The sequence below is a fragment of the Acanthochromis polyacanthus genome, chromosome 8, assembly GCF_021347895.1.
Source record: "Acanthochromis polyacanthus isolate Apoly-LR-REF ecotype Palm Island chromosome 8, KAUST_Apoly_ChrSc, whole genome shotgun sequence".
Classification (NCBI taxonomy): Eukaryota; Metazoa; Chordata; class Actinopteri; family Pomacentridae; genus Acanthochromis; species Acanthochromis polyacanthus.
This window is the reverse complement of record NC_067120.1, coordinates 11,814,580-11,831,239: the sequence shown is the minus strand read 5'-3', so window position 1 is coordinate 11,831,239 and position 16,660 is coordinate 11,814,580. Positions and strand designations below refer to the sequence as shown.

The window sequence follows — 16,660 nt, the reverse complement described above, 5'->3', positions numbered from 1 at the left end:
CTGGTGTTAACAGTAGATAGAACTGAATTCCAGTATCATCCTGCTCACTATGACACAGACTCTTTCTGGTTACTGTCTCTCCCCCACTGGGAGTTCCTACTGCTCCCCACAGAACTCACGCTGATAGAGGTGATTCATGACGATGTCTCAGCCATAGGGGGAATGAGTTTTTGTAAAAACCTCAAAAACAACCCTGGGAAATATCCCATCTTATTAGAGTTTTGTTTATGCCCCTCAAATCTCTACAAACACACTGAATCTTCCCAGATATTTCCATTCCCTCAATCAGCTGCTCCTGCCTTAACAACTGTCAAAAGAATTTATTGCAAACCCAAATCAGAAAACACAAACGATCAACTACTGACGCAACTCCTCTCCCATATCTACCGTAATCAAACACTCCATGGTAAAACATCTCCTCTTGTTAACCAATGCGCTCGTGTGCACATAAAACCACAGCTTGCTTTCCGTTTCTCTCCAGGAAGCGCTTGCTTTTGTTCAGCAGCACTGAACTGTCTTTTCTATGCAAATGAGCTGTATGAGCCCGTCGTGCCGTTGCCGACTGCTTTCCAGACCAGTGGAAAAATGTGTGTAATTGTAAATGTCATGTGTCTATATCTCCAGTGTAGGGCCACACTCCCTCAAATCACTTTCAGTTGGAGATTAGAGACTGTTCAGAAGTTAAGAGAAGCATTTTATTGTATGTTGAAATGACAGCAGGTTCAAACCCCACAGTGGTAATCTCAAGAACAGGTACGTACTTTCTCTACTGAAAAATACTACTAGTAAATGAGCTTTACAATAAACAGAGTATTCATACTTTTTTATTCTTTTTCCAGGGATTGAAAGGAACTTCTACAAACAACAGAAACCAAGGTCTGAAAAGATCTGCCACTTTTCACAGTCAAGACTGAAGGATCAAAAATATACAACATCGCCCTACATCAGGACCTGTTCGAAACTTTGCTTCAAGGTAAGAACTGCTACCAAATCTCACTTTTCCTTTACTGCTTAAACTACGAACTTCTTAACCACATAAGCACACGCAAAGTTTGTCTTCCATCAGTGTGACATTACGGCAGAGGAGGTCGATAAAAGGCTCATTTGCCTGAGCTGACTTTGGACATTTTGATTAGGTTTAGTGGAACATGTAAAACAGAAATATACGGAAAAATTAAATAAATGTCGCTCTTTAAACTGCAAGCATAGAAAACAGAGGCTGGGGAAACCAAGTTTGATAACATTGAGCTGCATTCAGGCTTGAGTTCACACCTCCTGGAAAATAAGCAAATTAGACTGTTAATGTACTGCCTGACTGCATACCCTGGGTGCTGATTGTCTTCATTGGATGTGTGGCTTTGATCAGGATCGGGTGAGGATGGAGCAAAAGGAACCGACAGGGGATCCTAACGTTGAAGGGAGACTCAGAGAACTGGCATCAAAGTGGTTTATAGACACTCAAGTGCCGCTCATCGTCACCAATGGCCTGTTTCCCACTTGGTTCCTGGGCTTCATCACCAGAAAGTAAGTATTCCTTGAGGGAAAAAATGCTCAAACTGCTAAAATTTACTTTTACACTCATTATTAGTTTATTTTAGCACATGATATCCTTTGCCCTAAATTTCTACAGTGCCCTAATTTTAGAGAATTTCCAAACACAGTGTAGACACCTGTGTTTTTAAGCAAGAAAAATCCTTTATCTTAACCATACTGTAAATTATACATCTATATTTTCATGTTTTCCATGAAAACCCACACTTTTATGTGCAAACATAAATAATGAAGGGTTTAGTAATCATCAACCAGCCTTTCAACAAGATTAGCTAGCACAATGTACCATTATCTATATTTATATTTATACTGCCTTTTATCCCTGGCAGATGTAGACACCCACACAAACACGAGGAACAGTCAAGTCACATCTCTTTGTTGGTAATGAGGTTAATGGAAAGGGCTTGTAACAAAATGGATTTTCCGAGATGAATTACATCTCGTTCTTTTCAAACTCTGCCTCGTGTCTTTAAAATGATGCAAAATGAACTTGAAATCATCATCGATGTATTCAAAAGTTTGAATTTTAAAGGTGCTGTTTTGTCTACAGGGATGCTGAAGAAATACTCAGAGAAAAGGAGCTGGGCTGTTTCTTGATCCGTCTCAGTGATAAGGCTCTCGGATACATTTTGTCCTATAAGTGAGTATTAGTTTGGGCTAGATAAGTTAGTATATGTGGGAATAAAATGTGTATTATTTTAATGTGCTGTTGCGTTTATAATCCTCAGAAATTGACGCTGTTTCTATGAATTTTCAAGCACAGATTTATTCAGTACTGTAAAGATCCCCTATTTTTTAGGATGGCTTTCAGCCTGTTCTTTCGTGTTTTTTTCTATTCGAGACACTCAGGCTCTGAAGGTCACAGATATTATGTTATATTGTTTAAATGTTGTGTAATGTGTCATTTTATTCTGATTCAGATTATTTTCTGGTCTTTTATCTGTATTATTTTCTTATTTACTAATTTCAGCTAAATTCTGTGATCACATTAGCTGTAACATGAGACCAAAGACGATGTCTTGTCAGTACTTTTAACAATATATTTTTCCTGTTGCAGAGGCAGGGATCGGTGTCGACACTTTGTGATAAACCAAAGAGAAACAGGACAGTTTGTGGTCTGTGGAGACACTGAGGGACACGACACAGTGCCTGATCTGATAGAACACTACAAGACGAGCCCCATTGAGCCGTTTGGAGAATATCTGACATGTTCGTGTTTTGAGGTGAGACGAAACCTCTTTTCTGATTCCTTTCTTTTTAAAAGCGATAATTGGGGACAAAGGTCTGACTTGTGTTTTCTTTCTCGCAGGCAATGGATGAAGAGCTGTATGATATCATCCAGTTCAGCCCCAAAGAAAAACCAGTTGTTCCGGTCAGATCTGTGAACAAGACGCGACATCAACAGATTAACCCAGAGCAGCAACCTGCACCGCCACCACGGAGCAACAGGACATCAGAGGTGATTACGCTGCATCAATTACTAGCATGTTATATTAACTCATATTTTATACAGAAATTGTTTTATTATCTTCAAGCTGACATCTAAAAAATCTGCCTTTTTTACACAATAGGAAGTACCGCCTTTGCCTCGGAGGAGTCGGCACCTCGATAGCAGCATCAATGACCGTGAGAGGGTTTTGTACGCTCAGCTAATGAAACAATCACCCAGAGCCCAACACAACAGTCAGGACAGTTTACCAGGGAGAGCCGAGAGGTCAACAAACAAAGACCAGAACATTGGAAGGTGTAGTTCCCCATCAGGACCAGAATCTGCTAACTCTGAGCTTGGCCTGCTGGAATGCAAGAGCAAGTCTATGCCTCTGTTGGACAACATCTCTGATGAAGAGCAGCCCTACAGGCTGAGCGTACCTCCTGATACCCCACCAAGACTTTCCCCCAGACCAGGCAGACAAGTCACTAACTGTGTCCCTCAGTCAGAGAAGAAAGATAAATGCAGCAGACCAAGCAGCAACCACAGCCCGGACCACATGAGCGACAGTGCCGTCTATCACCTGGCCGGCAGCCCACACACTACACCCTTTGACACTAGATTATCAATCCCAAATCAGCATAACAACTCTGTGTATGCTGAGGTTTCCAGTGAAGATCCATCTGGTCACTTCCCTAATGACAGTGCATATGAGTTGATCCCAGACCACAAAGAAACAGCCAAGCCTAAACCCAACAGCAACACTTACGAGCCTCTGGAGGACATCAGGCGCAAACATAACTCCTGGGGCTTAAAGGTTAGTAGCTTATTCCAGCTGGTTTCTTTTAAATACTTCCCAGTCTGCCGTGAACTTAATGTTCATCCTATTTATCTGATATTAAAACTCATTTACCTCCCACAGAATGACAAATGGAAATGGCTCTTCCCTGAGGTCAAGAGGAAATGGTGAAGAAGTTGCCTGACTAATTACTGAAGAAAATGTTTACTAAATTGACACTACTGTGCTACTGGTTAAGACAGAGGCTGTGACAGCTTAAATATTCATCATCTTCTGTATTTCTAGCTTTTTTAATGTATTTATTTATAAATGACAATGTTACAGTGACATTTTTTGTTTCCACATGTAATTAATTAAACTGTATACTGAAGTTTTGTGAGGCTACATGTCATTAAACACGATTTAGTAACGCAGAGTGTCTGAAATAACTGTTTTCTAGGTGATAATCACAGTGGAGAAAATGTCTCCGATGTAAGGGCAAGTTTCAGGTGCTGCAACGAAACTGCACAACAAACATCTGCTCGATTTAAAGTGCGTGACTCACAGTGAATGGCAGTTTATGTTTTGGGAAATGGCGTTCACCTAGTTCTCACCGGTAGAATGAATCCAATAACTGGATGTTATTGACGACCCATGATTGTCAAGATAACATAAGGGCATGAATACGTTTTCTCATGAGGAAACTGGGAGAGAAACTGTGGAGCGACAGCAGAATTTCTGGTGCAAATAATTAATAATTCAGGATACGGGGAAGAATTCGCTTCAGTAGTGGCTGTCAAACCTCCTGTTGTGTCCACTCCTGTAGAACATAAGGCCATACAGACACAGAGAAATACCGAGTAAAAATTAATCAAAAACCCTCATGTACACTGATGTATAAAACTGTTTTGACTACTTACTGCTGCCATCAGTGCTGCACTTCATTCACAGGAAACTTTATTTGCATACAGACTTCAAACGTCTGCATGTGACAGCAATGGGGAAGCGAGTCGAAAGTGCTAAAATGTCATTTATTATCTTTTATCAACGGTTGCTCTTTTACGCTCTTTATTACTGTTCTTGTGGGGACAGTCTAACAACAATAAAGACATTACTGCTATATGTGTGCTTGAATGCTTGTACAGTTATTTTCATAAGCAGTTAAGTACACACACAGACACTGCACTGTTTTATGAAGGACATGAGCGACACAAATTAGGAAATAAGGTACGTCCCCTAATTTATGTAATGCAACCGCTGACTTTGTGACATTTCTGTTGCCTGCTCTTTCACAACTGATAAAGTGTCACTGGAAAACAGAAGGCAAAGTGTGTAAATTCAGTTAAAAGATATATAGGATGTCATAAGTGCTTGGTTGTGCATGGGTGAGTTTCTGCAGCTCTGAGTAACACCGGCATAAGAAAAAGTATTAGATTTATGCACAGTACAGAAATCCTGTTATTATTATGACAGCACAACAACACTGAATAATGCATGTACAGATTTCCATTCCTTTATTCCTTATTCACTGTTATTTAGTAGTATATAAACACCTAAAACTGTTAGGGACGAGTTAGTTGTAAGCAGGATTATTGACATTTTAAATGCATGTTCATGTATTTTCCAACAATTATCTATAAATTGATTAAAGTTAAACTCACAACGTAAGCTGTAATATTAAATGCACTACCTAATAAGCAATACAATTATTGCATAAAACTAAACAAGAATTCAAATCATCTTCATATGGCATACGTTGTTGCGAATAAATATATCATTATAATCCTGGGTTGTTTTGCGCTTCTCTTGCAGACTGTATTAATATTCATGTTTTTGATCTATTTATATTGTAAATACTCTTTCTGCTGTACAATTTATCACTGAATGCACTCAAAGGAACTTGATTTTTGCTTGTTTCTCTGCATGTTCATTTTGTTAGCAGTTTTTTTGTTAATTGTTTGTACACCTCGAATTCATTTTGAATGTGCCTTACGTTGTTTTTTTTACTTTTGCATGTTTAAAGTTATGTTTTCTCTCTCTCTCTCTCTCTCTCTCTGTGTGTGTGTGTGTAGTCAAAACTCAGAAATACATAAATAAACAAATAAAAATTAACTCAAGTTCCACTTATTTCTTTTCGAGCTTTCACTCACATCTCATGGTCTGCAGATGGAGTTTGCACAGTTGTCCTAAAGTATTAAGAAACATGCAAAAACATATATTTAATACGATTTTATTTGTCAAGTGTTAATATTTTTATCACACTGCCATGCTAAAAAAAACACCTAATAATGATTCATTTATTGCTTATGATGTCAATGGGAACAGGTACAAAACAAATGAAGCAGCACCAACTTCCACAATAATCTCTTCGCTCTTAAGCAGTTTGTGAAACTTCCCGCTGTTCTGCTGTAAAAACTCAAGGCGCCGTCTCAAATCAGATCAAATTAACACAAACAAGGCATCATGCAGTGAAACCAGTGTGAGTTTCACACACTGTTTGGCTCCTCTCTACCTCAGGAACAGTCGCCTCCAGTAATGGCGGCTTTACAGCTCCAGTATCACGTTGCACCAGAAGCTTCTCTGCTGGAATGAGCGAGTCCAGTAATTAATGAAGCCACACAATCAGCAGCGTATTACTCTGAATATTTGATACTGGCCTCATAAAAGGAAGTCGAGATAACGGAGGGGAGAGTTAACTGGCTGCTCTGATGACTGCACACTGCTTAACAGACAAACCCTCCTTCAGTTGAAAAAAGGCATTTGGTATCATTTTTCATTTTCAGTGTGGCTCTGTGTTTGCTCAGATACAGTTTTCTCACGTTTTTTTTCTCTGTCTGGGCCAAGGTGTAGTTTAGAGATTCCTTAATGAGTTTAATCTCATTTCTTGTTTCAGTGTTTGTATTACTAACAGCTAACAGGAGAATAACCAAAACTCTTTCCACTTAAAACACATGCAGCAGTCTTGGTTTTATGTTTTATCTTGCTTCAGCCTGCAGCTGGCATCTAAATTTCTACTTCATAGCTGTTCTGTGTTTATCAGACTCAGCACCATTTAACCGGGTCATATCCATTTCGCAGACGCTGCAGACGAGTTGTGACTGTTAGCAGATGCATGACACAAAACATGCTGAAAACAAGGTGTCCGTGTACGGCTACCCGGCATCCATTTGATCATGAGCTGTACCAAAACAACAGCACACTGTTCTCCACATGTATCTGATGCAAATCTGCACCCTACAGCCCAGAAACCACAACCTGTTAATCATCAACCAGCACGGTTCAGACCATTTCCTTCAGCTTTCTGTTTAGTTTAACTGTGTGTGCAGGATGCAATCATGCTTGCGAATGCTGAGGCAGCTCGCCCCTAACGATCATCCTTAACAAGTTATTACAGCTCATATAATGGGCAGTGCAGGGGCGCAGTCATTTCCTGATCTTTTACTGTGCACAATCTGTGCAGGGCGGGTTGGTCAGATGAAGAACTCATTAAAGCTGCAGGTCAGAACAGTCGACAATAACCCTCACAGATGCGGCCGCACAAAGTAATTCAATCAGAACGCAGAGATAAAACATTTATTTATTCGGAATTCACATGAAATACTATAAATACATATCCAAAAGATGGCCGTAACTAACATCTCATGATAATGGCTGAGGCAGAAGATGAAAGCTACCGATATTTAGTCCAGATGACAAAGCCCTTCATCTAACTGGAGAACAGTAAGATATGATTGTCATCATGTTCCAGTTCCACAGGCAAAAGTCACAACGTAGACACTGCATCTAAAAATACTGCATAGCTCTTATAGAATATCTGTATGCCCTTAATGTCAGTGCTGTGTTATCATCCACATCAAGCTTTTTCCATAGTGTTATAAATATAAATAAAAATTATAAATACTGAACATTTAGTGTGTCGCTGTAGGAAGACGTCACCAGGATTTATCTCATGTGCAATACAGACAGATAAGCATTTTTATGCATTCATGAATGTGCGCAACAGGCACTAACCCAGAGTCTGGCTCATTTTGGACTTAATTTTTCAACCTTAAAATGTAGAAAGATTAGCCTTTTATCCAGTTAAGGTTGAGCCCTTTCATAGGTAGTCAAAGGAAAACAATTCCAATCTAAAGTCACGGAATTCAGCTTCAACCCGTATATTGTCCCCAAATCCAGCAGACTTCACTGAGGTAAGCACAGCTGGAGAAGATGCCGCTGAGGACCGCGGTTGCCGTTTTTGAAGACGACAATAAGAGGCAGGCGTACCAGTCAGTGAGAGTCCTCAGGTTTAGCAAGCCGCTGACCTTAGGAAGTGTCCATCCAGCCCTTTTAGATTCGTATATGGAAGGTACTGGGACGACAAAAGAAAGAAGACAAGGCATCAGCATTCACTGTGCATGCAACATACTGTCTTGCTGTAAGTGTGAGTTTAAACACTGGAATCCCTAATGGATGTGTTCATCTTTTCAGGGGGGATTAACAGAGATGAGGCTGTTTGTATTTTAAGTCTCTGAACCCAAAGCAGTTTCTGGCTGTTTTTGCTCCAGTCACGACTTTATTCACTGAGGGCTCATGTTTCACAGCAGTATACAGCCCTGCATCGCTATGGCAACAGCACAACCACCGCTAGAAGTAGAGAGAACTCAGAAATGTCTCTTGTCTGGTATGAGACAGTTAAAATATCAGAAAAAAGAAGAATATAACTAGATTACTTTAATTCTTTTACAAATATAAAAAAATGGAGTTAGTACCCTCATAAGTGCCCACAGCTGTTACCAGTACCAGTACCAGGCTATCTGAATGGGTCTATTTACATTTACAAACTGCATTTGTTACACTACTCTGCACATCAACCATAGAAAGATACTGCACCATGCTGAATGTATCTTCCAACAACTTGCTGATAACTGGCTCCTCGGTGCCCTGCTGCATTGATTTATTTATTAGTATGTGTTTTTCTTCTCCCCGGTCAGTTGGGAATTTTTGCACCAGATTTCTTGTCACATTACTGTTGGTCTTTACTGAGTTAGTCATGGCTTCCTAGTTGCACCGGAACCCAGATTTATTTATTTATTTGCACTTTCTAGTTACTACAAAGTTTAAATTTTGGCAGTTTATAAAAATGAAGCATGTAGAACAAAGTGATTATGATCAAATGCTGCAATTTTAAACTGATTTCTAGTTATTTTTCTTTACAGAGCTGGAAAGAAATTTGAAAAGCCATGATGTTTTCTATTTGTACAGTTTCTGGCACTAACAAATGGTGGCACTGAGGTGATTTAAAAAAAACAGCATTCCTTTTTATATGTATCTGTGATTTTTGGGGTTTAGGGTGTAACTGAATGTGCATAGTGGTGACTAAGGATTATAAGCATGTTAGGGTGAGCTTTGCTCACAAATATTGTATACACAATGCTATGAAAAATGCTTATATATAAACACAATCCTGATATATTAGTTGTCTTAAGTAACATACATATAATTACCTTAGAAAATCCGGAGCCCTGGTTATCATATTTTCAAAGTCCGCAAATGAGAGTTTGTTGTCACCGTCCAAATCTGCCTCCTCGATGGCTTTCTCACACACCAACTGGACCTCCTCAGGAGTCAACTCCTCCTTTGTCAGCTTATTTAGAGTCTTTTCGAGATCCTCCTTGCACAAGTAGTTATCCACATTGAAATCTATCAGCAACAGAGGTTACAGGAAATATTTCAGAAATTTGATTTAATTCAGTTTTGGTGAATTTTAAAAGTTGTGAATGATGATGAGAAATTTGCAATTACCATATATTTTAAAGGCATATATGGCCTTGAGTTCTCGGGGAGCCATTTCACTGAGGACTGAAAACATGTCCACAAACTCATTGAAGCTGAGATTCCCCATCCCGTCCTCGGAGAAAGACTCCACAATCCTGTTACGGAACGGATTTTCCTGTAGAAGAAACAAGATGATGCTTAATGCAGTTACACATTGACCTAAATTTAACCGTCCTTGCAATTAATTACAATATAGCATGTAGTTTATAAAGACTCTCGTGGTTTCATTAACACGTGGCTTCACATACGAGCTGCCGGGGTATAAACATTTTGATGTATTCTGCTGATCAAAGGGCTCAGCTGAAAAGAGCTGACTCTCTCTCTTTGCCGGTACAGTGAAACCAATATTTTCTCATCCACTGACCAACCATAAGTTGCTACTAGGGCCTCTATATCAAAGATAATAAGGTGGTTTGACACAACTTGTAGTATCCAACAACACTTGTGATCTCTACACCTACAAGCAATGCTGGCCTGAGTTTGGGGTCAAAACAAGAGCAGCAAAAGAAGAAAAATGAAGCAATGCTGTTTTTGACTTGACATCCAGAGGCTTGTCAGTGGAGCCTGAATCATCCAAGTCGACTCGATGCAGCTCATTAGTCTTCAGCAAGATAAGAATATTTATGGTTATGAAGTTGTAGATGGTTCTGGGTGACTGTGCATTGTCTGGGCATCATATATCCCGCCTGCGGTGGTCTCCATCTTTCTCCTGCCATGCTCAAAACTCTGACAGTTTTACAAGAAAGGGCCAATTATGCCAAGAAGAGGAGCACATTATGAGTCTCTGCTAAACCCTCAGTGGATAAGGAATCTGTATTAAATACTACAGCCTTCATGTGTGGGAGGAAAGTGGAGGCAAATGTGGCCGTTAATGCCATTTCTAAACTTTCTAGATGTTTTTTTTTCCCCAAATGACAGAAGCTTAAAAATAGGAGGGAATGAATGTGTCAGCATAGAGAGGCAGAGCATTTCATGGCACATTAACTTTCATAAGCTCACAGGATGCGGTGTCATACAATCAGATCAGGGATGCTGACGGTTAAAAATCAATTCCGTCCTCTGGAAGAGAGAGTGTATTGATTAGGTGTGTGCCCTTGTAGTACAATGCAAAATTCGCAAACACAACATGGAGAGACAGAAAGAGTTGACATCATATTGGAGGCATTGTTAAGAAAGGCTTTTTTAAATTTACCTTTAATTCTGGCATGTTGACTATCAAGGCTAACGGCAGTTTACAATCCGGTTCATTGGTGTAGTCCATCGGTACAAGATGTGGAGCCAACTCATGGTACCTGCCGTGCAACCTGCAATAAGAAACACAAACACTTTTTGAACCATTGTGTCTCTTGTTGTTTCTGACTTCCTGTAATTCAGAGAAGAATCAGTGCATGACTGAAAACATACTTGTGATACACTTGCACAACTGATGTAATGTAGAGTTTGCAACTACAGGATAGGCCATAAGTTTCCATACATAGGCAAATGTATAATGTTGTATGTTTCAGATACCCTAGAAGATGCATTTGATTCTGTCTTTGGGGGCACTTGAAGGCCATGGTGTATCAGGTGAAGATACGAGACATAAATCATCTCAAGGAACGCATCACTATCGCCATTACAAGCACAACTTCAACTGTACTCATGCAAGTTCAGTGGAAACAGTGGAAAACACACATTAATATGTGATTTCGAAACAATGGTAATCATATAGAGCACATTATGTAAATAAAAACGGTTGTCCAATATAAAATGTTTATTTTTCCTATGTATGGAAACTTATAGCCCACAGTGTAGATGCAATGCTATTTCTTGAATATATTCCCACTACAGTCTACTATGTCTCTTTGATTGCATTTTAACCTTAAACCTTTAATTTAACATTGTTTATTACAGAGAACAATATCTATAGACTGTGAGGAGGCTGTGTTCCTGTTTAGAACATGATGTCTGGACAGTCTGTGCTTATCTACAGCCTCCACTTCATCCTGTCCTTTGACTAATCTTGTCAGTGTGAACCTTCATTTCCAGAGCTAAGCCATTTATCAGCAGGAACACTGGTCTTTGAGGACAAACTCACTACAATTAAATTATATAAACCTGTCAAAGTGATGGAGATTCAGTGCTACGCTGCTGGAAATGAACGACTAAACCTGCAGCTTCAACGCACCGTGACCCTGGAAAGTGTTTGCAAACTGCATTGTGAACTGGATTCTGTTCAGTCCAAAATGACTGCACATTTGAAGATACCGAACACTGAAATGATGATCTGATGCTAACGCTGGATTTGGCAACAGGGTTTAAATCCGTCATTGTCTGGCCATCAGGAAGGGCCTCTTTCCTCGATGTTATGTAACTGTGCTGTAACAGTTGCAGCTGTGGACAGAAATAAGAGTGCTTTATGAAGGTCATAAAGCGTAGGACCCTATCACGCCCTCTGCCAATTGTCAATTTTGTTTCCAATCTGCTGCTAGCCTTGGAATCAAAGTCAATTCAATATCAGGAGGTGAAACAAGTACATGCACACTATTTGTTATAGAAAAGGGCAGAAAAATGTTACGTTGGAAAGAAAATACAACATAATGAAAATGAGAATTACAAAAAAAAGCCTCTCTCCACAAACTGTGTCCAGTTTAGTGAAATGCTGAAAGGAGAACATTAAAATGAAAAGTCTCATTATAGAGAATCTTGCTGGGGGAAAAAATGACGCTGTCTTGCAATTTTAATGGAGCATGTTTTATCTCCTCTGCTTAGCAAATAAAAAATGTACAACCAAACAAACATGCTGTGTAAAATGTAGCTTTTCTTTCCTTCTTCAAAGTTCAAGTACTTTCCGAAGGCAGCGACAGAGCACGAATAAAGACGTATCTTATCAGAGAAACGAAAGCTTTCCTGGACTTGTATGGAAACAAATCAGACACCACATTGCTGCCACGTATTGCATCGCACGACTTTCATCATTATCTTGCGTTACACTGCCACATTCTTGAGTTTGTGCATTTAATTTCTTTAAGTAGCTATTTATCTTGCAGCATCTAGAAGCGCCGACAAAAGATACTGAAATGTGAGCATCACTGGTCAATTCCATTAGGTAGAAAACCACGTCATTTATGCTCATCGTCGAGTGGCTGAGTGACAGGAAGAGAGCGATGATGCTACCCGGTGAGTCATGACACCAGATAGATTAATATTGAGTTAATTTTTTTAAAATGTTGGGGTCGCACATGTCGAAAGAGGCAGCAATGTGACACTTCATTGGGTGGCACTGAAAACAACACCTCAGTCAAAAGGTCAACCTGACTTCCAGAGGCTTAGGTAACATACTGAGCTACGGGAGAGAAACGTCTAGATGTTCACTGACAACAGCAGTCACATTTAATAACGTCACACACTGCAGCAAAGAGATTGCACGTGTTTGCACTGGGCTGTATGCTGCATCTTGTTGTTATTTGCTGGGATTATCAGCAGAATCACTTACTGTACCTCATTAGTTACATTTTAAATGACTACATTTAGTAAAATTACCTTGCATCTACTGTTTGATGTGCTTTCTGTATCTTATGACATGAAACACACTGTGTACTAGCATAAACATTTACACACAGCACAATTACAACCTGTAACTGTATTACTGGAAATTGCATGTGCACAGATTAAAACAAAAGAACATGACATGTATATGTCAGTAAAATTGTGCCTGTGTGTCGAAATTCTCCCTCATTTTAAATGAATTGCTGTAAATCAGTGCATTATGAAGCCAACAAAACAGTACTCATTCAAATCTGCTCTCTTAATCAACCAATACACATGTAATGGTCAGCTCTAACTATGCCAAAGTAATGTTGACAATGTGCAAAAATTAAAATATATTTACTGATGCTAGGAGTACCAGAGTGTTACAGACAGTAGCTGGGTCAACCTGAGTGTCAAATTTCTCAGGTGGGAAGCCTTTTGCTCTGAGAATTTTGCTCAGCTGACTCTTTTAAGTCCTCCAACTGGAGGTAAATGCAGTCTGAAGCGGTCCTTTTTATACAGAGTTTTGCAATTCAAGTGTGGTTTGTGGTTTAACATACATGTCAAACTCATGACCACTCACCACATGATATCTGCAGTGCACGGAGCAAGAACTGACCACATTAAGACAGATGTATTAGACTCTGTTATGTGTGTCAACTTATGGTTAGAGAAGGTGGTACAATGTGTCTTACACCTGATCAGCAGTGACCAATCAGAATCAAAAGCTACAGCTACGAAAATTCTTACCGTAGAATTTCTTTGCGAGTGAAAAACGTACAGTCCTGCAATGAGAGAATAAAGCACATCAAGAGAAAAGTATATGAAATACTTAATGACATATTTACAATTAAAAAACTATAAATGGCACATGTGAGTCATATAAAATGATGCTACAGTTCCTCTGAAGTCATGTGAGCAAACATTACAGTAAAACGCTATTGGAGGTGTCTGGTTTCTCCTAGATGATGATGTGTGTGACTACATGAGGGAACATGAGCTGCTGTTGTCTGACATGCATGTGTTGGCACACGCATTACCCAAACAGCCCTACCAGAGGCAACTCAATTTACATTTTTCTTTTGTATCCGTCCTGTGAGAGCTTGTGCTGTTGGGTGTAAGAAGCAGAGCGCAGTCAGCTGAGATCTACAGACAGTGTGATTTACTGAAAAATAAAGCATCCTGCTTTGCTTTCGTGCCAAAAGAGGCTCAGCAAAGACGTTTGGGTGATGATAAGTGTGTGTGTGTGAGTGTGTTTGAAGCAGCATCTGACTAACCATCATGACCTATTACACTATGAGTTCTGCCTACACATGAGGAAAGATAGCACAGTGGTGTCTGTGAAGTTAAACTCTTTGAGCTTGGTGAACAAATCAGACCAGTCAGCTGATGTCATATTCACTGTTACATCTTTGAATAGGAGAAGCAAAAGAAAAAGAAAAAAATTTGGTACCCAAGATGGAAACTCACAATTTTAAGACAAACTGAAAGCAACAGTGGTCTAAGAAAGGCCTTTAAAGCGTACCTGGAGTAACCAGAGAGGCTCTTGAGAACTAAACTGCATCCTGAGAGTAGAGTTTCACAGCATATCACGCTGGCTTAGCATCAATTATTAAGTCCACACCTAATCACATGATAAACCTGTGCACACGAAGATGTCTTCCTTCATGGGAAAACAGAAGTCAGGTCCTCAGAGGTGGTGACTCGGGGTACATTAGATCCTCCAGTTTGCAGTAAAATCAAAACCTTCTGCTATTCTCGCCTATCAAGACGATGTCGATATTTAAACAGAGTGGGGTCATAAGTGAGCACAGTCTGGCAGGAAACGATCACGGTGCATCATTAATTAAATGGCTGGGGAATCAGGACCCACCTGCTGGCACTGATGGTCAATACTGAAAATGTCAATTTGCTTTTTTCTCCTTTCAATATCATAAAAAACACAGACAATAGATAAATAAAATCATGTCAGCCTGTTAGACACTGAGTAAATAGGCATTAAATGATCTAAATCTTAACTTTTACTCAGCTTTTTACTCCACCTTGTCATCCAGGAACACATTTTTAAATTGCATGAACATCTGCTGATATGATTGAATTACTTGACATTATTATATGCCTAATTATCTGATTTATTTGGACTTATATGTCCTCCAACAGCGAGACTCCAGCATGCAGTCTTACCTGGTAAGCATCAAGTTGCTCGTCGGTAAATATAGTTTGCTTATTTCCCATCTTAATCAGGTGACGTGCTGCTTGTAAACATTCACCACACTGAACGTCCGAAGCCTTTTCTCAATGAAAGGCATTTAAGGGTTGGAGTCCGCGGAGTCCAAGTCTCCTCACAGGACGGACTGGTGTCGATGCAAACTCTGAGAAAAGGTTACCGATGTCCGTCCGTTAGATGTTCGCCATGGCTGCCACACGGAGAGGACGCGAGCATTAAAAGCAAAAACAAAAACAGGGAAATGAAAAGTGGAGGATCAGTGTCCAGCTATGTGGGAGGCGGTGGATATACTCTGCGGACCCAAAGGAGCGCAAAACCTCTTCATGGTGCAAACTGATCCGCTTCTCCTGGAGCTCCCAGGTGGAGTCCAGAGGAGTCACACAGACCAATGAGACCTCGAGTAAAGAAATAAATAAATGCATGTGAACTAGAACCTGCTGGATGATGTAACTACACAAGAAAACAACAGAATCAATTAAATCCTATTATTATTGGTCTTATCATTAGTTGTAGTAGTATTGTTGTTGTTGTTGTTGTTGTTGAGTTGCATTGATCTTATGGTTTGGTTTATTCATTCTTCATCTTCAGTGAGACAGCACATAAATGTACCTATCATTTTTCCACCTGAAATATAATTAAGGATATGTACATTATTCCAGTATACAGCCTAATACAATCCAACACTGATAATTTACATTATACACATAAATATGTCTGATTCTGGCACCTTCAGACACAAAAATCTGATGGAAAAATAATCCACAATAATAATAATAATGAAAATTTTAAAAATAAATAAAATACTGGAAAATAAGCAACTCAAAATTACAGTAATTTTCCATATTTAACATAGATTTTTTTAGCCTTAATTTTACATAATATATTGTGTTTTTTGTTGTTTTATTTGGCTTCAAATGTTAAATGAAGGATATTGCAAACAATTAAATTATCAATAATTAGATAGATAGATAGATAGATAGATAGATAGATAGATAGATAGATAGATAGATAGATAGATAGATAGAATGTATATTAATACGTACATAGAATTAACAGGGGTGTTTTGATAGATGTTTATAGATAATATACACCAATGAAAACAAATTCATCAGTATTTTATTTGCCTTGTTCTGGATGTACACCACTTTGCTTCAATCTATGGTTGGTTAAAGTGCTACATAAAAAAGTTGTATTGGACTGAACTGAATATGTGTTGTTTACTACAACAAATGACACTCTTTTTCTAAATTGCCACCAACTGTGCCTAATTTAAGAAATAAATTTATATAATTAAATTTAATTGTAACAGTTTGATCGAATCAATTAATAAGGAAATATTTGTGAAAAT

The 16,660-nt window shown here is 39.1% G+C and overlaps 2 protein-coding genes across 3 annotated transcripts; one reads left to right on the top strand and one right to left on the bottom strand.

Annotated features, from left to right (window-relative positions):
* The first annotated feature begins 319 nt into the window (after positions 1–319).
* On the top strand, positions 320–4,612 carry LOC110948221 (SH2 domain-containing protein 7-like). Its single transcript, XM_051952384.1, has 7 exons — positions 320–973; positions 1,367–1,524; positions 2,102–2,191; positions 2,609–2,774; positions 2,861–3,010; positions 3,123–3,797; positions 3,903–4,612. Exons 2-7 carry the CDS (start codon positions 1,379–1,381, stop codon positions 3,948–3,950), a joined length of 1,275 nt encoding a protein of 424 aa, XP_051808344.1. The 5' UTR covers positions 320–973; positions 1,367–1,378; the 3' UTR covers positions 3,951–4,612.
* Positions 4,613–7,317: 2,705 nt separating this feature from the next.
* Positions 7,318–16,154, bottom strand: cib2 (calcium and integrin binding family member 2). 2 transcript variants are annotated; one of them, XM_022190578.2, is made up of 7 exons: positions 15,630–16,154; positions 15,270–15,502; positions 13,836–13,870; positions 10,768–10,879; positions 9,543–9,690; positions 9,245–9,440; positions 7,318–8,109 (listed from the first exon to the last, which is right to left on the bottom strand). In XM_022190578.2, the coding sequence occupies exons 2-7, from the start codon at positions 15,318–15,320 to the stop codon at positions 8,088–8,090; spliced, it is 564 nt and encodes a 187-aa protein (XP_022046270.1). In that variant the 5' UTR covers positions 15,321–15,502; positions 15,630–16,154; the 3' UTR covers positions 7,318–8,087. The 2 variants fall into 2 exon arrangements, with proteins under 2 accessions (XP_022046270.1, XP_022046263.1); XM_022190571.2 differs by having other exon boundaries at positions 15,270–16,154.
* Between the last annotated feature and the right edge of the window lie 506 nt (positions 16,155–16,660).

Coding starts and splice junctions, on each gene's coding strand:
- LOC110948221 (XM_051952384.1), top strand. CDS start 1,379: ATGGAGCAAAAGGAACCGACAGGGGATCCTAACGTTGAAGGGAGACTC. Junction 1,525..2,101: donor CTGGGCTTCATCACCAGAAA/GTAAGTATTCCT, acceptor TTTTGTCTACAG/GGATGCTGAAGAAATACTCA. Junction 2,775..2,860: donor TGACATGTTCGTGTTTTGAG/GTGAGACGAAAC, acceptor TCTTTCTCGCAG/GCAATGGATGAAGAGCTGTA.
- cib2 (XM_022190571.2), bottom strand. CDS start 15,320: ATGGGAAATAAGCAAACTATATTTACCGACGAGCAACTTGATGCTTAC. Junction 13,871..15,269: donor AGCAACTTGATGCTTACCAG/GTAAGACTGCAT, acceptor CTCTCATTGCAG/GACTGTACGTTTTTCACTCG. Junction 8,110..9,244: donor AGGGCTCCGGATTTTCTAAG/GTAATTATATGT, acceptor TTGTCGTCCCAG/TACCTTCCATATACGAATCT.